Source organism: Anneissia japonica, unplaced genomic scaffold (assembly GCF_011630105.1).
Source record: "Anneissia japonica isolate Jap-2015-1 unplaced genomic scaffold, ASM1163010v1 scaffold3934_len446420_cov169, whole genome shotgun sequence".
In the NCBI taxonomy this organism is placed as follows: Eukaryota; Metazoa; Echinodermata; class Crinoidea; order Comatulida; family Comatulidae; genus Anneissia; species Anneissia japonica.
The window spans coordinates 225,128-251,863 of record NW_022723069.1 but is presented as its reverse complement, the minus strand read 5'-3'; the positions used below and the strand labels follow the sequence as shown (position 1 = coordinate 251,863).

Genomic DNA, 26,736 nt, shown 5'->3' with positions numbered 1-26,736 from the left:
ATCATTACTCCTGTGAAACTCAACAAACAATCTTTGATCAAACTTGTTTTTGGATGCAAACATAGCTCATCTTATTCTGGCAAACATAGCTCACATAGTGGGAAGTAAAATAACTATTATAAAAATACATACAAGTATTTCTGTTGTTGTTTGACATTTTTGTTCAAATCTAATATTTAGGTAGATGCGAGGAATGATAAACCACTTCTTCCATTGGTCATCTTGGTTTGTGGCGTCATCGGTGGACTGGCGCTGGTTATCACACTCATATTTTGCTGCAAATACTGTATCGGGAAAAATAGGAAATTCTGTCGATGGCGGTGAGTTTGATCATTTGGTGGTTTGATCATTTAGTTGGTTGGTAAATAATGTGTTGTCTTGAGCCTCGTATATAAGGCTAGAGAAACGTTGTGTTGACAAGCCCGGCCCACCCAATCTAAGATTTCCTAAGGAAGCTTCTAAAAATCATGTATGATGTTTGAAAATGTTTTCAAGCTTTAATTATTGAATATAATACAGTAATCATAGATTTTAGCAAAGAAAATGTACCTTAAGTATTGAATGGTGGTGGGTAATGAAGTCCAGAATTAGATCAGGTCTTTGTAAAAGTAATCCCGTGCCACTGTGTGCCAAGTTGCCGTGGGCAACACGGCATTCTTTGGCCTAAGTGAATATAAGAATATGTAGTACGCTGACCTTTTATTACGAGTATATTTAATAAAGTAGGCGTAACACGTTCATATTCAGAATCAATGAGAACGCGATTAGTAAGCTGGGAGATCGATACATTAAACCGAGACGCGAATGAAACCACCAAAACATGTTAGCATATTAGAGCTAATAGCTCACTGGCAAACGTAGGTTTATCTTTGACATCGGCTCGAGGCGGTCCGGGAACAGGATCTATAATTAATTGATTGTGTGAATTAATTTCTGAAGTAATCGATGAGTATGTAATTTGACATGTTCGGCATCGATTGATGGTACTACAGTATGCGCGTATTCTTCTTCAGACTATGCCTACTGTTGAGCAATTAACGCTGGTTGGAATTTCGCCACACACTAAATGATATGATGATGATGGTGATGATGAGGAATATAATGATTATGATGTTGATGGTGATGATGCAGATGATGATGATGATGATGATGAAGAAGATTATGATGACGATTATAAAGATAATGATGATGAAGATGATGATAATATTGATAATGACGACGACGATAATGTTGATAATAATAATAATAATGATAATAATAATAATAATACTAATAATTATAATAATAATAATAGTAATAATAATGATAATAATAATAATGATAATAATAATGATAATATAATTCAATTCAGTTTTCAATTGATGATGACAGATGATGAAGATGATGATCACCACCACGAAAACAATAACACTACAGTAACAATAATTAAAATGACAACAATAATATAGGTTTACCACGAATTATTTCTTCTGATAACGGAGCTTATTATTAATTATTGGCTATTTGATACATAAACAGCCATCCCTGAAACTTGCAACCTCCACAGGTCCCTGGGGAGTGTACCTAATCACGCAGATACATATTCAAGGCAGAGACCAATATTCCGCATTAGAACATCCGCATCCTACCAATTATATTACAGGATGAAGAGAGGCAAACATAGAGAAGGTACTTCATCGTAAGGCAAAAGAAACGTCGTAGACACCCACGGATTTAGATTGCACAACGATGGTTAGATGAGGGACGTAGTGATGTCACATAAAGTTGTCTGCGCATGCGATGACGTCGAGTTCTTGTTATCGTTTGACCTAAACGTGGTTTAAATTCGCCTGGTGGAAAAAGCAGCTGCGCGCACCAAATTTTGGGTCTTCAGAGGACGCAGGATGGTCACGGACGGGTGAATCTGTGCTATAGGGTCTCGTCGTTACGCAATCAAAAACCCAAGTATTAATCCACCAAATATGCATAGCCCTATATCATAGCCCTATTTTAACATCAATTCTAATAATATTTGTTTATGGAATAATTCTATCATTCGTATTTTTAGTATTTTGCCAACAATATTTCGGGATTTTTTTGTTGTTGTTATAAAGGCACCAACGATCCCCGTATCAGCTTCCAGGTGGAATGAGTGTAGAACTGCCCTTGACGGGCGAAAAGCATCATTTCACCCCTATCAGAGATGAAAGTCAAGTTCCCCTCAAACCTGAATCGGAAAACTATGATAGGTAAGTGTATACTTTTCTTGTATCTGTCATGACAAATCCAAATGGACCTTTCCACTAAGCCCCACCCCTTGGATATTGTTGCTAAGGTGACACAGGACGCGACAGTGTTAAAACATACGCGGACGCGTGCGTTTGTGGGACAACACGTGGTTTTTGGACGCGCGTTTTCTTTGCACTGTTCGAATTGGTCAGTTGTTAAGTTGATTGATACTTTAGAAAGGTCCATTTGATTGTTGCTCTTTGTGACTATCAATTAAAAAAACAAAATAAATGTAATAGGTCGAATTATTGTTAAAGGTTTCCTCCGATTTGCTAGTCGAAAGAACGATAATGTAATAACGTGACGGAAAACTTGACATACTGCTTTATCTTGGACTATTTCATTTATCAGCCCGAAATTATCATCCCTATCCAAGTCTTAATGATATACTGTGTTTGTTGAGATAAAACACCAGAAGAATTAAATTGATTAGCTTACTTTGTATATTTAAGTTGTGAGCTTTTAATAATTTCCTCGATAAATTACCGTACACACCGGAATAAACCTTTTCGCTAAGCCCCGCCTCTTGGATATTGCTGCTAAGGTAACACAAGATGAATGCGTAATAAGAACAGTATATGGAACAACACGTGTGTGTGAACGTCACGCACGACGTAGTCCTCCTTGCCATTTATGAATGGTCAGCTTTTAACTTTGACTGGAACTCCGGAAAGGTCAATTGGAGATAGATTTCCTCTTCACATAGACTATATTAAGATTAACTGGAGATCGAAGTTAAAAAGCCTACGAATCACAAATAGACTGGCCTATTATATTAACATTAAAATCGTTTTCTTCACCTACTCGTTCTTCCTCCGAAATACTGGATTATGGAACCATGGATAAAGTAAATTTACTTTTTCCATTATGGAACACTTTCCTGTTATGAATATCTTTAAATGTTGAGACAACTGACTCCGTTATGCCTGTTTTCCCACTAGACGAATTTATTCGCACGAATCGAAAGCGTCGGTTCGCTTCCTGAGCTCATGATTGGTTGCGCTTTTTTTTCTTTCGCAAAAAGTAGTAACAGTTTGAACTACTAATGTCACTGAAGTGAAAAACTCCGATAGAAATGTAAAGGCGCATGAGCATGAACTGACACTTTCAATTCTAAATTCGCATAGTGGAAAACAGGCTGTAAGGAGCGCACACTAGTCAACATCTTAAAAGGGTTTTTGCCTGAGAACTGGTGAGCTTTGTTTGGTGAGACTCAATCTTTGGCAGAAACTCGGGCAATAGAATTAAATTGTGAAGTGTTCCTTAGAACAAAAATTTTAATAGATAAACAACTGTAAATTATGGATGTGAAAACGTATATTAAATTCAAGTTTTATTGCAACTTATTTTAATCGTTTATAAAATAGACCACACATTTTTAAATCTAATATTTAAGGGGAATTGTTTCGATTACACCACACTGTGTATACGCCTTTGAAAACTAAAATATAATACAATGATGTATTAGTATAGCTGATTTTCGTTTTTCGATCTGTCTCAATCGAATTTAATATTTTTTTCAAACATTTAATTGTGAAATTTTAAGTAGGCATATTAATTAGTTTAAATACATTTTAGTGTATTACTCTTCGTATAAAATGATTCTCATTAAAATCTTTATTGTTCGCCAAAATATATTTATTACCGCAAGAATTATTTTTTACATACAGCGGCGAAGATGAACATCAGACTTCCCATCGATCCAGCTGTGTGTTGAAAATGGAACCGTTGTTGGGTAAGTAGTGTTGTGGTAAATGTACAACAACAATAATACTAATACTAATAATAATAAAAACAATAATTTAAATAATTACAATAGAATAAAGACATGACGAAGACGAAGATAAGATGATTTTTTAGAGTAGTTGATAAGAGTTTACGTTATTATTCCAGATTTTCCAGATAAAAGTCAAATGTCCGACCTTAGTATACCACTGGAAAGGGGACAGACAAGTAATGGCAATACTGTGTGTGTTGAAGACTCCCCTGGTACACATATCAAAAACTCCTCTCAGAAACCGTCAGCAAAATTAAGAAAAACACCTAACTACCAAAGGAGGTAACAAAGTAATAATAATAAGCCATTTCGTAGTCTGAACTGCGCATGCCGATACCAAGGTTAATCGATATAAACAAACATAAATACACCACATACTTAATTGAAAGTGGATACGGGCATGCGCAGTTTAGACTACAAAATTGGTTTTATTAATGTCACTCGAATTAGTCCTCTCTTTTCCTTCTTTCTCTTCTCCTTTAAGTGTCATTCTTTTACCAGACGCATGATTGGTTGCAGACGTTGATCATCTGTGAAGTCTGTGCTTTAACACAAAATACACATACAATAAGACCTCAAAATCTGAAGTCAGTGAAACTTATTGTCATACGATTCTGCAAATGATGAATAAATCTTGGGGCCTCACTGTGAAAGCAGCGATCGGTTTATGAAGGTCTATTTAGTGTAGTTTTGAAAAAAAGTAAATGTATGGAACAAACATAATGTATCACTCATAATAAATGTTTATTTCTTTTTTAGGTATACTGATGACAATTGTGATAATCGTGACGGAAGCCCAAATTTCAACAACCAGTACAGTAGTCGGGCGAGATCATTAGATATAGAGCATCTTGCGAGGCTAAACGACTTAAAAGAATGGAGTGAAGAGCATGTGAGCCCCGAATGTAAACCAAGGCCTACTTTAAAGGTTCAACAAGCAATCACAAGAACACCTTCCCCCTGTGAGAGTCCACACATGAGCGAAGTGGCCGTTCAATTTCATAAAGATATTGAAGGACGGTCACATCCTTATGACGACAAACTAGATAGTGCTGAGCCGTACATTAACAGAGACGTCTATCTTCATGACGAACGCGAACTATCTCAGACTCAATCTTTCCAGACTCCCTGGGTTTCCAGTCCACGAAGCGCTCACTCTCCAAAACCGAAACCAACGTTACAACACATTCGGCCTTTATCTGCCGAGTACTATATCGATTCTAAAAACAAAGGATTTGGTCGCGGCTTTCATCTTCCAGAAATCGAGGTAGAAGATCAAACTCTCAGCCGTATAGAAAAGCAGCAAGATTACCGAGAACTATGGAAACTCCGTGCTACCTTCGAGCTAGAGGAATCCACTTCAAATAGCTCTGAACCAGATACAGTGATTACGGCTATTCAGGAAACTGAAAATATTAACCCGGAATATGAAATTAGCACAATGAAACGAAGATATCATTCCATGGATGAAAGCAAGGATCGGTTATTGGTTCAACAGAAACATAAACTACATGCCCGTACAAAAGACGATAGTTTTGATTTGGCGTTCAGTAGTATTAGCACAGAGGAGTCGGATACTTCTGATCGCAGCAAAGGACAGTCCGGTGATAGTTCTGGTAGAGAAGGCGGCAGAAATCTTCGTCAAATGCAAGGGGATAGCGGATATGCTTCAATTGAACAAAAATGTATGTCTGAACAAAAACGTTATCTTTATGCAATGAGTGACAAGGAGAGCACGAGTATCGAAAGCTACGTACCAAGTCTGTCGAGTGAGTCCAGTCCCATTCGGGAATATCCATCGTTAGTTAGGGATGCATCTACAGAGGTTGAAGACGACGTTGATAAGTATTTTACGCGAAAACGCGGTGATTCCCGTACAGCCTCAAAAAAACGTCGACAATTTACTTCCGGAAAAGGTGAAGCCATTGATGATAGCTTCAGCTTTCCAGAAGATGAAAGTGAGGCTGATTCTCAATCTGCGTCTACATTCTTTGACTCTGCCAGTGATGCGTCCGTAAACCTGGGCTCGGATTCTCAGAGTGAATCATCATCAGTTCGTAGAAAATTTGGAAGGCTTGGTAGACTGTTTAGGAGTCATCGTGACGACCGATTTCAGTACTATTTTAAACGAGATTATAGTATAGACGAAAAGACTGACAAAATATTCAAAGAGTTCCTCCGCCAGGATTCAATGTTCGATACGCCAGCAACGTACAAATCACGACGAAACAGACGACTCAGAATTAGCAGAAAACAACATAGTGATTCACTACTTGATACACCGAGAAAAATCCTCGAAGTCCCCGATCCCACGGATCTGAGGAGTGCTAGTGAAGATTACACTGTAGAATTCTGGACGAGAAAATCTGGACCTAGTATGTCCTCAAGTAGAAGCCGTATGTCATCACGTAAATTTGTACTTCAGCAGGATAGTATTGAGGAAGAGTTCTTACGCGAGGAACGCAAACGAATATTAGATGACGATCCTTTACCAGTTGAAACTATAACCCAAGTTGTACGAGCCCCGGTGGCATGGGACACAATCCCAGAATGGAGATCAAGCGAACCGGAGAGGTTGGATGTGGAAGTCAAAAAGGATCGAATTACAAAATCAGAAGAAATACGATTAAATATCGATGATGCCGTTGAAGGTAATAGATGTAGTGCGTTCACACCTGTCGGTAAACGGTCTCCACAACTTCCAAGAGCAGATATACGTAATAGTCCAAGTAGAACCAAGCAATCGGTTATCGAACCACCTCATAGTAAACAATGTGGCCTTGACACAGCTTGCATTTCCCCACAGATGGATGAAATATTTTTTAGTGGAAACCATTTTGTAGGAGGCGGAATAGGACGAGGAAGAGGGGAGATGAAGCGAAATATTTATAGCGATAATTCAAGAGTGATGTCTATACCTGTCCTCCTTGCACCAGACGATGACCAACCAAAGAACCAAACGCCAATGTTATCCCGGCCTTCACCACGTCACTCACCAAGACTTTCATCCCAGTCACGATCACATACCATCGATTCGACCTCCCCAACAATAAGACATTTTCACAAGTTTTCCTGTTCACCTACATTAACAATTGAGCTTGCAGAGGACAATACACCAGCAGACGTTTACACATCTGACAAAAAGCGAAGTAGTTCATTTGAGGAGCATAAAATATCCTACAGAGAGAACAAGAGTGGTCGGAATAGGGATTATGAGTTTGAGTCACCGGTAGGTATGTCCTTCTTAGATGTTCCTTGCCAACGGGAGCGCCCCCATAGTGCCTCTTCGTTAACTCGACTTAGAGATGAAAGCCATTCACCCATATTAGAAAGAAGACATAGTACCGAATTTACAATGGATGAAGACAAAAGTGGACAAGCTCGAAAAGATTTTAATTACCGAACAAACAAATCTAATAGACATGAATTTCACACAAAAAGGATTTCGTCAGAAAACAGCATTTCAGTAAAGAGTCGGAGTTCCGGTGACATAAAACGAGCTTCAGGTCGAACACAAAGTGCCTTGGATGTGTTTGCTGCTCAAGAGCCATATTTTGACAGACGTGATAGACCACTAAGATTCCATGCCAATAGAGAACTGCGTTACAGCAAACAACCTCCTGCAAGTGGGACATCTCGGCGATCTGATATCAATAGAGGGCGTGGGACTGGTCGCGATCTCTCCCCGTCAGAACCTTACCACGGCTTCGACTAACTTCTCCAATATTATATTAACTTTACTAATGGGTATATCGTTCAGATTATAGTTCACTTTCATACTAAAGAGAATTATGACAATGCTTGAACCAACATGTTAATACCTGTCACAGCTTTTTACGAGAATATTCGATCATCAAATAGTAAAACAAACATCACATTGAAATATTTTACTACCTACTAAGATTCGGACCGAAACATATGACCAAGATATGAATATCGATAATATAATACTACTGAATTACTTGAACTGTCAAACTAAATCATCGTAAAACAAAAGAAATCGGAATTCATAACTCTTATCCCATTTCACTCTCATAGCCCATGGCCTAGCATTGGGTGCAGTGCACACTATATTATTGTATTTGTTTTCAAGTGGGCATACATAACGAAAACAAGATTCTTAATCATAATAGCGCATGCGCAGCATATTTGCGATATACATTTTTATTAGCATATTACATCATATTTACACGCGTATACATATATCCACCTCATTCTCACACCAGGTCAAATACAGGTGTTTACTGAAAATGTATATTATTTGCACAACTAAATCCAGTGATTTTGAATGGTCTTCCTACATCAAAACAAAGTGAAATTTTACAAGTTAGGGGAAAATTAACACTGAGATAATTGGCACACGGCGTAATTTTTTTAACAGATGTTTCCAATAAGCATGATACGTAACACCAAAATTTTCGGATACGACATTCGATTTAATCGTACACATAATAACAATAAGGTAGATGATGCAATGAATAAATATTAGGCAAAAACTGAAAAGAAAAAAAAACCAAAAAAAAAAACAAAACAAAACAATCAATTCCACCGTTACTTAACATTTCGCATACATGGCGAGTTATACATTATACTAGACAACTTCGTACTGTAATTCATGGTTTAGTGTTATGATGTTCGCAGTGTATGCTAAATGTTAAGGTTTAAGTTTGTTTTCCGGTCTTTAATAGATATTGATTCTAGTTCTCAGATGTATGAGCGGTAGTCTGAGAAATTTCCCCAATATATACTTATGATGATTTTGTTTTTTTTCTTTACTTTTTCGGTACAGAAAGCATAAAACAACGATTTCTGAAATTGTTAATGTATTTAATTAGTATTTAATAGCTCCCTCTGCTACGCCCCTGTTAACATGTACTTGATTATAATGTACTGTTAAATATAGACATTTTATCGGACACTATATTCTATGATTGTAGATGTGTCTATAAAATATTAACGAAAATTTTAAATGAACTCGTAGTTTTCAGACTACCAATTTCTCAATTAGCAAGACAATTTGTAATGTGCAATATTCATAATTTACTACTAGCCTACTAATTATACTATTAACACTTTTAATTGTTCAGAACGTCAAACGTTACCAGACTGAAGTGTACGTATCGTTTGTAATACGATACTGTAAACGAAAAACAAAACTTATGCAATATGCTATAAATAATGTACAAATAATAGTTAGGCCTATATAGACAACGTTTATTGAGTAAAGGATTGAATTAGCAAAATTTGATTCATAATTGTGTTATGTTTATAATGTACAGCTTTCAAGAAAACTGTTCGATAAGTAAAGGAAATGGCATAACACTTTTAAAGAATATTATCAGAATCATTTAATATATAATACATTTTGTGCAATTAAATTAAGTTACTGAGTTACTGGAGCACCTCCATAAATTAAATAGGAATCGAAATGTTTGTATCACTATTCTATGTATGGACGTATTATTTTGTACTGTTGTTACATAATGAATCGTTTCCATTTTGTACTTAAATTTGTAAATTATTTAAAGAATAAATTTGTTATGATATACAAAGGGTATTGTGATTTAGTATGTGCAATTTTGGTTCATACAAAAATGTTTGATAAAGCATTATGGTCTTAAATTTCAGATGGTGCTTCGATATTTTTGAATTAACTTTCATTTTGATGTTGGATCAAACGTAATGACATATCGAAGTTTTGTAACTTTTAAATGTGCCTAGCTGATTTTGTTTGTTTTAAAACATTACATCTGAGTTTATATGCAAAATGGTGCGTAGACCCATTAATTCTTAGATAATGTTATATTTCAAAATGATGTGTTTGTATTTGTAAATATTGTAAATGTTTCGAATGTGTGTTGGGTATGAATTGATGTAAACTTATAGAAATATTCTGTCCGTGATCTTTTATACTTGATATATTGTTAACGAGCTGGACTCATCTGCCAAAAACGAGCTTTCATAGCACATCTCTAATCATATTGTATATGACGCTCAATTATAGCTATGCAGTGCTTACGTTGCAAAATGTATTTTAGTAAATTTATTAATTGAACATGCTGTCTCAGTAATCGTATTGTTATAAACACGTATATTCCTTTATTCACTATTAACAGTCCAGGCTGTGCTTGGATATTGGAAAGGTCCGCTATTATTTGCCTGAACCTCGAGGCCTTATTCTCCTTCTTAAAAGCAGCGCCGCCAACGATCGAACCAAGTTATAGCTTACATGTTGGTGGCGCTCTATCGATTTATTTTTCATCGTGTGTAATATCTACTGTTTATATCTATGCATGGGTAAACATAACGTATTTAATTCTATGAAACCCGATCAGCGTATTATGTAAGGCCTATTCTTATTACCTAGGCTATATCAATTCGAATAATATTTAAATATAAATTTTATATTTCGGAAGAAACAAATATATTCCCAAGAACATATAGAGATTATTATCACCCATTACATTGTTACTAATGCATGGAATTAAATAGTTTTAAGTAAACTAATGAATACCTATTCGACTGGTAACAGTAGATATTGAATTTAAGTGTTTAAATACTATAATTAATTATAAAAAAGAACAGTTAGGAGCGATTCACAATTGCCAGTTTTTTTCACACGCTGCAGAAACAATGGGAAGGCGTTGCACACAACTTTCGTACATTTTTACAATATTACTCTGCCATATACGGAGAAAAACTGTCTATGCGTGCGATGTGCAACTGCATAATTCGGCTTACTAGACAAAAAAAACTATGAATAGCCTTGCAAATGTTTGATGTACAAATTCTAAGGGAATAAAAGGATCATCGTACAATTGTGAAAATAATATAATTGTGAATGGCTAATTCGATATATTGACATATTCTATACGGACAATTCAACCACATGCTAGGTTGAAGCGGTGGTGTAGGCTTAGAATAGAACAAATACAGTATAAATACGCCAATTCGTAGTTCCAACCGCGCATGCTCGTATCAAGGTCAATTGACATAAACACCATACACACAACATAGGTTTATGCTGACCTTGGATATGAGCATGCGCAGCACCAACCACGAATGGCTTATTATACCTATATTATTAACGGGTGAAGACGAATGCATACTTTCTTCTGCTTGCATATTACTGTGTCACTTTCAATGTATAATCAAATAACGTTCGTTTTCTATTATTTAATTAATTCGAAAACCTCATACTCGGATGGCTATTTTGGATTACGTACTTAAATTGCCTAATGGTTTTTCAAATAAATTCCAAATAAATACATGTAATAAATAAATTCAATTAAACAAACATTATGTAGAGTATTCGACTTTTTTTTATCTCTTTTCTTTTTACCTTTTTTTTTAAATTTAATTTTGTAACTTAATGCATTTTCTTTTGGTTCCTTTCTTTACTTATCCTTTTCCTGTTCGGTCATAACTATATTTCTGCTACATAAACACCCACATAGTCCAACTGTATTATTTAATTTGCAGTTAATTGGATTAACATGTTTGATGTATTAAAAAAAATTAAAAGTGTTAATATTGTATTAGTATGTAAGATACTTAAATTTACGAGAAGTCAAACTCTTCTGCTGCACTATAACTAATAATTCAGCAACATTTCAATGTCACACCTATCGTTACTAAAGATAGTACAGTATGTGTTGTTTACAGTGTACATACAATTATTATATATTAACTGTTTGTGAAATAGATTAATATATGCAGATTGGATATCTTAAAATCTATGCACATACAGACATATGATGGTGTGTAAAATATAAGCACTGACAATTACTCGCATGTGTTGTACTGGTACAATATAACTTAAAAGTTCACATAGAAAATGATCCCGAACCTTTCACAAACATCCATACTCCATCCAATTACCAACAATTAATGTTTGAATTATTTTCAAGTAATTATTCGAAGTACGCAAGTGAGTTTTCCTACGACATTACGTGATTTGCATAATTCATGAGCTGTTCAATACAACATTTGCATATATGAAAATGTAATTATTGTCTTTTAGCTGTAGAATTTTAAGACACATTTATTGATAAACTTTGCAGATTTCATATTCTCTCACCGTTTTTTGTGTTGTATCTGCATTTTATCTATTTGAACTGCATAATTGAAATCTATTTTTGTATGAACTTCAACTGTAAAACTTAACGCTGTAAGTCTGCCTTCAAAAACATAAATAAACATTAATTGCATAATATGCGAACATTCCATTAAGTGTCATTTGATGTAATTAAGTAGTTATCCATATTTTCAAATCTATTTTAAGAGGACATAGAACACACAAATATGAAGTGGTACATTTTAACGGTATCGAAAAAGCTTTAATGAGAAATGTCGACAGCATTTTAAAATTCCAGTGCTGCTTAGCCTTTGTTTTTTCCTTCCGTGATAGGCCTATCGTGTGTATAATTGTATCATTATTCCGCGCCGTCTAGGAATATTTATGGCTTCTGTTAAAAAAGCATCTTATACCACTATGAAATCTGGAATTAGAACATAATTAACACAATAAAAAGATCAGTGAAAATGATAAAACACAGATAAATTAGAGGCCTTCTGATAGATAAAAAAAAAGCTTAATATTGCTCATATAAAAATTGACATATTTTGTAATTTTAATAAGACACAGGTCAAAAAACGGCATCTTTGTCGTCATCGCCAGTATCCTCATCGTCAGTAGGCCTATCCTCATTGTCAGCAGCATCATCATCCTTATCCCCATCAGGTTTTATACTTTTTTGAATCTGAGAGTATGATTCCAAGCTTCAAGTTCTATCAAGAGATTTATGTTTATGACACGATTGAATGTACGGTAGATACACCAAAGAAGTATAAAACTGCAAGAAGTACGACTCTCGAGGTTTCGTTGGAACAACATAATCCAATTTCAAAAAGTACTACCATAAAGAGGCGTATCCTTCAGAAGACGAGTTTCAAGCTCTTTTTAAATTCTAATAGGGCGCCCCCTATTTTGTAACACTTTTTAACGTTTCATTGTGTGCATACAAAATGAGATTAGTCGGACCTCTGGCAATTCTATACTCTCCGGATACACCAAAATTACTTCAATTAATATTTAAATAGCATCCAATCAAATACTGTAACAATAAAAGTACTACATATAATAACAATGATATACAATATATAAAAAAGAGATCAAGAAAGAATTGCCAGTTTAGACAAAGAATGGATTCATGGACGACCCATTAAATCAGCAAAACGTTAAATTATTCTCAATGGTGTCCAAAGCAGAAAGAACCTCAGGTTGAATATATGAAACAAACAGTAATATATTGCAAATACAACATAAAAAATGAGTTTGTTCCAATTTCCTCATCATATGGCCAATTATATTGTCATTGTCAGCATCAGCATCGTCATCATCCTCTTTATCATCGTCATCTTTGTCTTCACATCCTTCCTGTGGCAAGCACCAAAAATATTTTGGTGGTCATAACAGAAATCTCATACAATTCTTTCCCGAAAGCGTATACAGTATTCATACAATAGTTAATAGTAATAAATAATAGTATAGTTTTATATAGCGCACATATCCATCTAATGTCAGATGCTCAGGGCGCTTGATATGTGGACTAGGAACTCGATCAATGACTTTCTTTGTCCCTAAGGGTCCCTTCGTGTCTGTGCTACCCAGTAACCCGGTACCAGCAACTCTCGTCGTCCACCAGTTGTTTCAAATTACATTAGGAGGTGCATTTTTTTTGGCATGAGGAACATAGAGGGACCTACGGTCTAACAGGGAAAGATTGAGATGTTCCACTGAGGCTTCTCACTTTAAGGCACTTGCCAATGAAGGGCGAGTGCCCCTTTTGAAACCCTCTGGATCCACCACTCTTCCAAAATATAATGTACAATAAAGGCCAAACATATATATTATTGTGGAAACAAAAGAACAGAGTAAACACACCAGGTGACAAGAACATTCTGAACACTATCGATTAACCGGCAATAACACTGTAAAAGACCTACAATATACTACAGTAGTTTTGTACTTCTTTATTTTTAATGAATTTCCATTTGATACTGTAATTATCACATAAATGGTTAAATTATGAATGATGATTGTGGCGAGAAACGCCTAAATCCACCACTGAAGATAGTAATAGATACAATTAGTAAAAACAATGATTATACAAAGGATTACAACTATTCCACAAATCTAGGTTATACACTAGAAAGACACAGTAGCTTTTAGTAATATTGAAAGGATGAGTCTGAAAAGATGTTTGATAGACTTTTGGTCAAGCAATCAGGTACAGATTTATACAGCACATGATATGTACAACATTGTTTTCTTAATAGATATCATACCAGCGTGAGACCGGATGCGCAACTTACTTTAGCCTCTTTAATAGGATGTTTGAATTTTACAATCAACACATTGTTATCACTATTTTAAGCCTACAAATATTTTTCATAAGAAAACCTCACAAAATGATGATCAACAGGCAGTTGTGATGTCTGAATCTAATACCAATTAAACTGTTTACAAGACGTACATTCTAAAATTCAATGGTGTAGTAAAATAAAAATTGCTCCATTTTCATTTCTTATTTATGCTTCTCAATAAGTTCCTTGATTTTTACCTCAGATGCACCAGTTAACTCATCAACCTAAAATATATAGAAAAAAAAACCAAGATATTTGATTATTGTTGAATTTTATTCATTTAGTTTTTTATAACAGATAAAGAAACATCTTTAAAGAATGATGATGTTAACAAATACTACTCTTTGCTGAGCCAACAAACATTAAACTGTAATATTAAAATTGTATTTTTGAGTCACTAAAATTCTATGTGACCTGGATGGCACTTAACCCTACTGTTTTTTTTTTAAATTCACATCCAACAGCAAGTACACTCACCACTTACAGGCTGAGAATGATGCTCTTTAAATTAAGTCTATTTATGAGGCTTTATGGAGTGGAGTTCCATGCTCTGACAGGAATTGAACCCAGGACCCTGGGATCAGAAGGCAAGCATCTTAACCACTCAGCTTTTTAACTCCACTCTTATATGACGTATCCACCATTAAAAAAAAATATTTATTCCACCAAATAATTAATACAAGAATAATCGACATCTGAACCAAACTTAGTTTTGAAAATTTTTTCTCCTTTTAGGCAGCATTACAAAATGTGGGTGTTTTGCTGATTTTTGCGCGTTATGCCAATGAAAAGCCTGTGAATGTGATCCATAAAAACAATGAATACAGCACTTGTAGCAGAGCTACAGTGTCAACGTTGGCCGAAATGAGCTTCGTTGTACATATAATGTAGCCTAGGCTCAAGTCTAATACAATATAATTGCTAATTTAGGGTTCTCATTGCAGAAATTTACATTAAATTAGGTCAAAAAAGGATCAATCAATAACTGATGGAATATTACGAACATTTTGATGGTGAATATTAGATTGTCATAGTTCAGATATGAGCATTATTTGCTAGATCTGTTCCTACTGCAGAGTTTCTTACTTCATCTTTTTATGGCGCACTGGTAGGTGTTGAATAAGCGATGATAATAATAATAACCGTACCAATAATAATAATAATACCACAAAACGATAATAATGACAATAACAATAATAATGACAATAATAATAATAATAATAATAACAAAAATAATAAAATGCCATTCTTATAGCGTTCTGCAGAAAGAACCTACAGGTAAATGCACTTTACTAACTTCAACAAGCAGTTAAATAATTTATACGTAAACTACTTCAACTAAAACAGTTCCGATATGCATGTACGCTATCGGTATATGTGTCCAGAACAGGGCTCCACCCACTAATGTCAAAACATCTCCGTCATACCAGGGTGCATACAGCACTCCATTAAGCATTATCCTTAGCCCCGGTAGCTTCCACCTCAGAATAGGCCCTCGGCTCCACTACCGTGCACTGCCGACGACACGAATGTCTTTAGTAAGGAGCAGGTGGGGCCCAGCTCTGGACTCCCGACAAATGATAATTGTTTATAACACTTACAAGTTTAGAATTCTTGTACAATTTAAAGGTGGGCATTGCTGATATGCTTTCAGATTCTGCAGTGTCCTATTTAAAACAAAATTATATAATTTGTCAATCCTATAACTCAACTCTACAGTGTATACCATCATTCAATCACAAGGTCAAACATCACCATCCAATCACATTATCTAATCCTATCATCCAATCATATCCTCCTATTTCAACACCATATCCCATCATCCAATCCCAGCACCCTATTTCAGCATAATTCAAATCCCATCATCCTACCAACCAATCCTACCTTTAATTTTATATCCTATCCCATCATCCTATCCTAGAATTAGAATCATAATTTCAGCATTCATCTTCATATCCTATCATCCCATTTCAATACTTCAATCCCACTATCCAATCCTATCAACTTTGCCTCATCATCTTATCCCAATTACGTCATTCTATCATAATCCGTTCTTCCAATCCCATTATCTAATTATACCCTTACAGTATATCCCATCGTTTTCATGCCACCATTTTATCCCATCATTCATGTACTGGTATAACATTTTATCCCATCATTCAATTTTTCTCTCATACTACAGTATATCACATCATTTTAATCTTATCCCAAATATTTAATCACCCAATGCTAGCATTCCATGTCATCATCATTGCATCTTATCTAATTTGAACTACATTACAGTACTCATCGATTTTTATTGATTTCACAAATAAATTTATTTATGAAACTTGAAAGCAGCCTATAAATTGAGAAATATTCTGACTTACTGAATTCTCATCGACATCAACCTTTAAGAAGATAACATCCGTATACACCTTACTCATTTCCTAAAAACCGAGAATACATAACCAGTAGTGAATTAGTGTTTAACTGAGATAATAACGTAGTATGAACTTTGACACCATCTTTGGATTCAATCACATGAATTCAATGTTTTGCGACAAACACAAGGAAAGTAATCATTTTTGAAGAAACAATTATAATAATTGCTGAATGTAGCTTTAGGATGCCACAAAATTGTTATAAGTATTACTTTTTTGGAATCTAAGACAGTCCGATCCAGGAAGTTGGAAAAGAGAAAAAAGAAACAAATTCAGCACAAGACAGGTAGCGGTTAGGGAGATCAAATGTATTTAAGCTTGTATGCAGTAAAATCAAATAAGAAGAAGGTAATATAAATGACGACGGAACAAACAGTGGAACACTAAAACTTGCTATTTAATTTTAGTTGTAATTGGCATCGTAGAGCCACTAGACAGTGATTTGGATTTTGGCAATCCTGTTTTTTTTTCCTCTCTCTGTAATTTTGCGTTTGTTTGTGTTTGTCAGTTTTAATGTTCTTTGGAGCAAATAAATGAAATGAAACATCAACCAAGATTTTTTGCTTCCATGAGCACATTGGCAATTTTAAAGAGATTATATTTTGAATAAATGTTGTGGCCCTTATCAAGAGGTACTGTAGGATATTGCTTTGGAGTTCCACATAACAAGAACATAATACACAAATTTATAAAGCAGATTAAAAAAATGATCAAAAGTCTGATAAATGCAAGGTGTTTTCGATAAGTTGTTCTTGTGTTAAACTTTGGAATGGTTTTATTTACTTTATGAAAGAGATCGAAGGCATTGAGAGGGCCAATAACAAGGATGAAGATTAGTAAGTGAAAGGTATCACAGTATAAAAGTAAATTGAAAAAAAGTGCTGTAATGTTAATACTTAGCAGAAATTTTTTAAACTTAACACTTTTTTTTTTATAGCTAGGACAAGATTTTATTATACAGTAAATTGTTTCGCAAACTTATTTTTTTATTTTTTGAACACATACACCTGTTTACATTTATTGAATGTAAACAGGTGTATGGGATGTTTAAATTTATATAATAAGGACAAACTTTTGGAGATTTGATAAGGCAGCGGTGGGCGTAATAAAGGTAAAGGTAGTCCCACATTCACGTAGGGGAATGAGCTGTTAGCCCATCGTACTAAACAGCGGTATTATGTGGTAGGGTGGACAGTTCCTTTCTACGCCGCCTTTTTCTTCCCCAGTAGTGAACCCCTGGGTACCCATTTACAATCCTGGGTAGAGAATAACCATTTTTTTCGAGGCGAGGGGTGCACTAATTGGTCAAAAATTAAATTTCATTTTTATTCGAAATCATCTTGGGTGGGGGGCATCTTGGGGGGGGGGGGGCGGGTTTGCAAAACAATGTACTGTAATGTATAAAAAAAGTCTCACCTAGCCAGTGAAGATTACAACGTAAAGCTACAGGTAATATGGAATTTTAGAGTTGAAGAGTGCAAATGGGAAGTATATTTTGTTTCTTTCACAAAACAAAGTGCACTAACATTACCTCTATTTTAGGGGAAATCATTCTGCACGGTCCACACCATTGTGCATAGAAGTCCACCACAACAAGTTTATCACCTGCATCACTCAACTCCTTGGTAAAATCAGCCTGTACATACAATGAAAAAAAAAAAGTAGTTGTAATTTCAATGAATAATGAATGGAGTAATCACTCTGTACTTAATGAAAATCAAATGTAAGCCTATAATTTTAATGAATAATGATTATGGCAGTAAGAAATGTAAAATGTTGAGTTAATTATATGTGACTGGCTCTGGCAAAATCTGCCGCAAAATCGGTCGCAATCTTATAATTTTGCAGAAGCACTAAAAATGTTTAAAAATCAGAATTTTGAACATCATTTATATTGAACAACAATTTGCAATAATATCGATCATTAAATCTAACTGAAATGTATATCAAAATTATTTTAAAAATACAAATCTTAATAATAATCTATTGATTTTAGAATCCTTGAAAGTTGTTTTCTCAAAACCTACATGGTTGATATATCCAATGAATTAAATCAAGGACTTTTAACCGTTACCAGGATAGGAAGCTGGCTGGTTTAAGCCGTCTAACTTGATTTACAGTAGCCTTATGTGCGGTATTGTTATGCAAATGAGCCAGATAAGCACAATCTGCACATGCTCAGAAAAACAAAACTTTCCTTAGCCACACTGCGTATCGGCTAGGCGTACAGCAGCTAGGCCTAGCTTATCTTATTTTTGTTTGTTATGCACCACTGACTTAGGCTGTTTGTCATCACTTCAAGATGTCTACCGATTTGTGGAAAACGCGTATTAAAATCCAAATATTGGCGTTGTGAGCAATACACTTTAATTTTATATAGTAGTAAGTATATGAATAATTTTAATGCACTAGTAAGTTGATAACTTCATTTTAATTTTAATAGAAAGAAAGAATGAAAGAAAAGAAAAGAAAGAACTACAACGAGAAAAAAGAAAACGAAAGAAAAGAAAAGAAAAGTAAATATAAGGAAAAAAAGGAATGAAAAGAACGAATCATAAGAAAGAAAATGAAAGGATACTCAAGGACACCTATGAAAAGGTATAAGAATGAAATGGAAAGAATAAGAAGAAGGAATTATAAGAAAGGAATTAATTATATGGAAGGAAGGATAAAGAAAGAAAGATAAGAAAAGAAAATATAAGAAAGAAAAAGGAAAGAAAAGAATGAAACATAAGAAAGAAAAGGAAAGGATATTCAAAAACACCAACGAAAGGTGTGAGAAAAAACAGAATGAAAGAAGTAAAGAAAGAACTAAAACCAAAAGAAAGAAAATGAAAGAAAAGTAAATATGAGAAAGAAAAAGGAATGAAAAGAACGAATTATAAGAAAGAAAAAGAAAGGTTATTCAAAGCAACCTAAGAAATGGTAAAAAGAAAGAAAAGGACAAGAAAGAAAGAATCAGGATATGAAAGAAACGTTAAGATAAAATAAAATGAGATATGTATGAATAAGCATAAGAAATGAAAAGGAAGGAAAAGAAATAAAGAAAATACAAGAAAAATCAAGGTTACATAGGAAACAAAAAAAAAGAAGAAAGATAAGGAAATATTACAAAGGTAATTTAAGCTAAAGCAGCAATGCATAAGGAGGCATTAGAAAGAAAGGGGAAAGGAAAGAAAAGGTAATTAAAAGGAAAAGGGAGACTAAAGAAAGAAAAGGTAGGTAAATAGGAATCACGGAAAGTAAGGAAGCGTAGAATGAAAGTAAAAGAGAAGATAAGTAAGTAATTAGACGGTTAGCTAATACTAAAATAGAAAACAAAAACAAGGAATGTGAAAGTGAAATATAAGGTCAGCTAACATATTTTCCCCCTCTAGGGACCTTCTTTTGTTTTGCACTGTTGAAGCTTGTCAACTACTGTGGTAGTCAATGACAGCCACTCGTTCTGTTGATTCAGAACGGTTAAGAACTATATTATTATTAATCACATCAATTTAAAATCAAATTTGTAGACATAACTGTACTTGCCTTATATCTTAACTTGCAGGTGATTTTATTGGTAGACTAGTTTGTTTTTAAGTGTGTAAGTATGATTGATTTGCATTCCAAGTGAAATTAGTACCCTTATTTTGCTTTGTTTTACCGTACCGTAATTCTCGGCTAGGCCTAGCTGTACGCCTAGCCAATACGCAGTGTGGCCATGGTGTGGCTAAGGAAAGTTTTGATTTTCTGAGCATGTGCAGATTGTACTTATCTGGCTCATTTGCATAACAATACCGAACATAAGGCTAATTCAAGCTGGACGGCTTAATCCAGCCAGCTTCCTATCCTGGTAACAGTTAAAAGTCCTTGATTAAATATTCATTTCTTTCCTGGTACTCAACCAATTTCCAACAAATAAGCAATGTTTTAAAAAAGAATGCATTCATGCAGAATCTAAATAAAACTACCAAAAACTCAATTTTGAATATTTCTAACAAACGGATGGTTTTGCCAGAGCCAGTCACATACTATAAAATACAGTGTAAAAACAACTGCTGAGCTGGTGGGTTTGGATAGTACAATCAGCCTACAAGCCTCAGATGTACAGTACTGTAGATTCACAGAAAAATCTGGGTACATGGATATGACATGCGAAGTGGGGTTAATGGGGTGTCTACTGTAGTATATTGTAGAATAAAATCAATAGGAGTACACAAATTACAATGCTTATAGCATGCAGTGCTTTCAATATTATTTTTTCTTTTCTATCTGCTCTTCCTATCTCATTTTTTTTTTTGGGGGGGGGGGGCATGCTCCTCTTGATCCGACTCTAGGCACTGCAACATCTACACCAGTTCATCTTATTGATTATCATTTTATTTAAATTTTTTTTCCAACAATATTTTACGAATATGACCTAGCAGTTTTAAGTTTAAGATTTTATTGTATTTACTGTAGGAAGATTATTTAAAAAAAAAATGTTTTATTTATTATTCAGTTATATTAAGACAAGATTTAAACAATTTGTTATTTTTAGATGATTTCTAGGTACAGTACTTGCTATAAGGAAGGTTTGCATCAGTTATTATTATAAGAAGCAGTTAATGCAGCCAGCCGGAATAGAAAATTGCATTAACGTTTTAAGAGTGCCATTTCCTAAATTACTAGCCATAAGTAGAGAAATTAATCACTGTTTTTTTAATAATGAGGGGTAAGGCATTCTTTACACAAAGCAAACACACAGTTACTCTACACAACACATTAAGAACATTAATTATTAACAAACCAAATCAAAGTCTACATACAGTACAGTAAGAAAGATGGTTTTAATCAATATGATGCAGTCAATAATTTTAATATTTACAGCATTTGCATGATTCAGTATTTTAAAATTTCAAACAAGAGGAATTTACTGTACATACTGCAAGGCCACAATAATGAAATGAATCCTAGTAGATAATCAAATAAACTCCTTTGTGTTGAAGAAGGGAAGTCTTTAATTTATTTAATTGCAATTCAATTATTTTCAATAATGCCATAGATACAGTAAGCATAAATGATACTACGTTCAATTTATATGTCATTGAATATCTGCAAAATGATATAACAAAAATAACGACAGTTTATTTATTCATGGAAACACATTTTGGACTGTTGCAGTCTGTTTGTTTGACGAAGATTAGACTTCTATATCTAATTATTGGCGTGCAGATAACCAGGCCCAGCTCCAGTAGGGGTGCAAAGGGGAACGTACCATACCCACCTGTTCTGCCACTAAATTTTAAATTTTTAATGCATACAGGTATAAATGGGCCATTTTGTTTTGTCGAGCATTTACCAGTTTTCTATTTGACTGGTCGTCTTCATTAAGTAGGATTTTACCACTGCGCAGGTGGGCATGGTTTTAACGACGGCCAATGTTATATATAGAAATATGTGCTAATCACTTATCTATTCTGAATGTTGTACCCAATTCCCCCCTTGTTGGGAAAAATTCTGGATCCGCCTGGTAACTGCAATCTAGAGTTAATTTAATTCAAATGCAACTTGCAATCAAAGCATGGTGGAGGAAGTTAATTCCAAGCCAGTTTCTACCTTTTGTACAGTACTCAAGATAATACATAGTGACAAGTGTGTTTAGTGTAAATGTAATGATGATTTAACTAGTAAAATATTCAAATTTTTGGTTATTATATTTGCCTATTAACATAACCTGTTTATAATGAATTACTAATACTATTGTCATTTTATTTTAATGTTCATTATCATCATATATCTGTATCTTTTGTCATCATATAGACAAACAATAATGAAATGCAAAAAGAGAGCCTTAATCTAGGCCCTAGGCTTAGCTCATTTATGGCAAAATAAATAAATGTACCTATATGACTTCCACTTTCAGTACATATTCAAACTCCTTCGATATATGAGTTCCTTGGCAAGACACAATAGAAATGATGCAATAATCAATTATTAAGACTAATAAGAGTGTAATAATAAGCCTTTGTCCGCCACCACAATATCAAATGTAACTTAGGTGACAAAATTTGTGTGATGTGCCCATATATATGGGTGTTGACGTCCTATTTTAGTATTACACCCAAATATAAGCATATTAAATTTTTTGTCACATGAAATTTGATACTGTGGGAACACGCGCCATTTGTCTTTCCCACATTCCCTACCACCTTGGTATGGCCTTTTCCTAGAAGAGGTTATTCGCACGGTACCGTGCGAATTAGGAATAAGAACTTATTCTCACGGTGTATGACAGCCGTTACGTCATGAAACCTTAAATGCTGATTGGCTAGGTCTACCGTACGAATAAGACTCATAAGAGCTAATTCGCACGGAACCGTGCGAATTGTCGAAAAAAATTTATTCACACGGTAGAATGTTGTAGATAGAGATACTGTATAATAATTATTTCATGGCATACCATATGAGTTGGGCACAGCACAGACAGTCGATTCGATAACTCTATCTGAAGTGCAATAGGTCCTAGCTTAGCATTGTGTCTGCAGACCTTTTACTCTTTTCTTAAGCAATCCTTGATAAATTGCCATGAAAAAAGCCTTTGTGGAGTATGTACTTGGATATTATAGTCCCCTATCATAGGGCCTAGTAGTGATACTGATTTTTGTTCCATTCAAAAATATTAAATGGGGAAACAAAAGAAAATTAATTACTTAGCACCAACCATGATGGGAATTGGAACAGAGGAGGATGAGAGAATGCTAAAATGATGCAAAATTACTCAATTTTATGTGCAGTTTTAATAGGGTTTTAATTTTGTGGGCTGCAGTCGTGCTGCACTTAGCACCTGTAGACGCGCACATCTCCAAAAATGTCTCTCCTAATCCCTTTCTACCATAATAAATCCTGGATCCGCCACCGAATATATGTACTGTACTATATACTGTACTGGAAAATAAGATTTATATTGATGTACATTCTTCACTGCCTTTTGGACCTTTTCCAATGTGTGGGAGTGTTTTTCGAAATGCTACTGGATACATTGATTGTAGGCCTAATTATATACACAAAGCACATAGCGCTTAGAGACCATGGGAGCTGTGATAATTGTCGAAAGATTGTTGTATGTACAGTACTCTACAACAAGGTTATTTTCGTCCTGAAATTTCTTTAATGAAATCAACAAATGAATTGTACATAGTCAATAAATGCCTGACTGACCTTTATTGACATCAGGCTTCTTTCATGGCTGCTTTTGTGATTGTGAACACTGCCAGAAGCCAAACAAAGAAGAAAACTTTTAATATTGGCACTTTTTTTTTTAAAGACAGTGTCATTACATTCTACGATGCTGATTGGCTACGTCTACCGTGCGAATAATGTATTATTTACTATTTGCACGGTAGACAATGTTTGTATGATATCTAAAAAGGTATTTCGGTTCGATTAGGTATTCCCGTAACAAATTAAGTAAGTTTCTCGTAAAATATTTAGGTCATTAAACCTTTTGAGACGATACCGTGTTAAATACTGTTAATTCACGATGTACTGTGCTAATTGGGAATAAGAACTTATTCGCACATTTAGACGTCATGAAACGTCAAATGCTGATTGGCTAGGTCTACCGTGCGAATAGGACTCATAAGAGTCATAATGAGTAGAGGTCTAGCCAGGCTACAATAGTAGGCTAGGCCAACTAAAGCAAGAGTACAAGCATTAGTAATATTTAATAAACCACGAATATCAACTAATGAAAAGCGTGTGTGGCCCTAATAAAAGGACAACAAGTTTGTATAAAAAAAAGGCATATTTGTTGTTTTATCTTTACCTACTAGGCCTAGATCCTAAGGCCTACCAACCAAGAAGTATTACAGTCCTGCCAAACAACCATGAGGCTTTGACACCAATCCAGGCCTTGATGGATAGTGGGAGGCCTACCTAGCCTCCTCGTGGAGGCATGCCCAATTTTGTTAGCATAATATGTTAATAGCTGTAGGGGGCGTCCCATTTTTCGTATTCCCACCATGCATTTCGGTGGAACACTTTTTTTGTATATCTTGTATTTCTAGTATCTTTGGTAGAGGTCTAGCCAGGCTACAATAGTAGGCTAGGCCAACTAAAGCAAGAGTACAAGCTATAATATTTAATAAACCACGAATATCAACTAATGAAAAGCGTGTGTGGCCCTAATAAAAGGACAACAAGTTTGTATAAAAAAAAAGGCATATTTGTTGTTTTATCTTTACCTACTAGGCCTAGATCCTAAGGCCTACCAACCAAGAAGTATTACAGTCCTGCCAAACAACCATGAGGCTTTGACACCAATCCAGGCCTTGATGGATAGTGGGAGGCCTACCTAGCCTCCTCGTGGAGGCATGCCCAATTTTGTTAGCATAATATGTTAATAACATTATTCAGAAAGTTGGTTTTCATGATATATTTATAATGGTTGTTGATTAGCCTATACGCCTCACCTTAGTTGGTATGTCCTTTATCATAATTGCTGCACTCTTTCCTCCTTCCTCTTCTTGGATTCGACTCGGGGAATGAATTGCAAATTCGTCACCATGCACTAAATAAACGTAACCTGGTGATGACACGGTACCACACAGGCTCGAGCGGATGTAATCAACAGTACGTATACTATTTGTGCGACTCCAAGCTGTGCGAACAGGTCAACTGTGAGGGGAGTCAGTGAATCATACAGTATTTTAATTACACAAGGATAATTTATTGATTGATGTATTGAATTTATTCGTAATAATCAGAATAATAAAATACACACAAGAAAACGAACAATTTACAAAATACTGTCAACAGCTTAGCTTGAACAAATTGCACAAAACCATGACGCTCCCAGCAAAGCACGGAAGTAATATTTTCAATGGGGTCTTTGCAAACACAGGACATATAATATATCATAAAACTGACAAAACAACTGCAAAATAGTGATTAAAAACGTTCTACACACTAAAACTAGCAGTAAAAAATATATATCAAATAAGAGTTTAAAAGTATAAATTACAGAATCATTTGAGTCAGTTTAAATGTACAGTATATTTATTTTTAAATTATACAAAATAAAGAGTTAAAATTCATATTTCACAAAAAAAAAAAATGAAAATCACTATGCCTACAGTAAATTAAAAAGTTAAAATATAATTTTCAGACAAATTTTAAAAAACTTGTTTAATTCAATTTATTTTCTTTTCATGTGTCAGTGAGTTTATTAGCTAGGCCTATGAAGGCACACGAGTTCGACTCGCTGGCCGAGACTCAGGTGCTGAGAAGGGTTCGACGAGGTATCCCCTACTCCGGTTTGGGTCCTGGCTCGGAAATAGTGGTGGGGCCAGGGCCCCCCGGGGAAAAATGATCACATCCGTCGGGAAGAACAAAAATGTAGGCCTAGGCCTAAATATATTTTATAGGCCCTATTGTATACCCTAAAATGAATAAATAACCATTTAAAACCACTAAATTTCCATATTGGTCGGAGCTTCGCATTCACATTTACGGATAGAGTCATTCATAAATCCGTCTTTATTTTATTTCGCTGCTGTCCTTGTGTTTTTCAATAACGCACCGTATTCCGTAATGGCTCATGTGCCCGTTAAAGAACACACAGTATAAGTTTGGAAAAGTGTAGGGGATTACAGATGTACTGTTCGGTCACACCACCAGAAGCGCCGCTTGGAATATCTTCTTCAAACTTTTGTGGGTACCTTGGCGTTTACACCGAATAAATCCAATCCAATATCACATAAAACCAGATAAAATACACAAACTATAAATATCAATTCAATTATATATACAATGATGTAATATGATGCTCCACAAACCTATAATACCGGTATGGTCATAAAATTCCTATCTAAATATTCA

At 34.8% G+C, this 26,736-nt stretch overlaps 2 protein-coding genes across 3 annotated transcripts in view; one reads left to right on the top strand and one right to left on the bottom strand.

Annotated features, from left to right (window-relative positions):
* LOC117112110 overlaps window positions 1-12,234 on the top strand; it is a 29,345-nt gene extending 17,111 nt beyond the window's left edge. The window contains exons 3-7 of one of the 2 annotated variants that reach the window (XM_033255160.1): window positions 181-320; window positions 2,094-2,228; window positions 3,939-4,003; window positions 4,162-4,327; window positions 4,805-12,234. In XM_033255160.1, the coding sequence (XP_033111051.1) occupies window positions 181-320; window positions 2,094-2,228; window positions 3,939-4,003; window positions 4,162-4,327; window positions 4,805-7,760 (3,462 nt within the window). In that variant the 3' untranslated portion in view covers window positions 7,761-12,234. The remainder of the gene's footprint in view (window positions 1-180; window positions 321-2,093; window positions 2,229-3,938; window positions 4,004-4,161; window positions 4,328-4,804) is intronic. The other variant, XM_033255161.1, reaches the window with a different exon arrangement.
* Window positions 12,235-14,065: 1,831 nt separating this feature from the next.
* On the bottom strand, window positions 14,066-25,482 carry LOC117112112 (thioredoxin-like). The gene is made up of 5 exons (XM_033255165.1): window positions 25,329-25,482; window positions 18,428-18,532; window positions 16,843-16,902; window positions 16,075-16,140; window positions 14,066-14,697 (listed from the first exon to the last, which is right to left on the bottom strand). Exons 1-5 carry the CDS (start codon window positions 25,350-25,352, stop codon window positions 14,635-14,637), a joined length of 318 nt encoding a protein of 105 aa, XP_033111056.1. The 5' UTR covers window positions 25,353-25,482; the 3' UTR covers window positions 14,066-14,634.
* Between the last annotated feature and the right edge of the window lie 1,254 nt (window positions 25,483-26,736).

Bases quoted from the DNA above. Each gene is read 5' to 3' on its own strand.
- LOC117112112 (XM_033255165.1), bottom strand. From the start codon at position 25,352: ATGATAAAGGACATACCAACTAAG. The intron at 16,141-16,842 runs GTAAGTCAGAAT...TGTTTTAAATAG, and splicing joins TTGATGTCGATGAGAATTCA to GACACTGCAGAATCTGAAAG. The intron at 14,698-16,074 runs GTAAGTGTTATA...TATATATTTTAG, and splicing joins TGTACAAGAATTCTAAACTT to GTTGATGAGTTAACTGGTGC.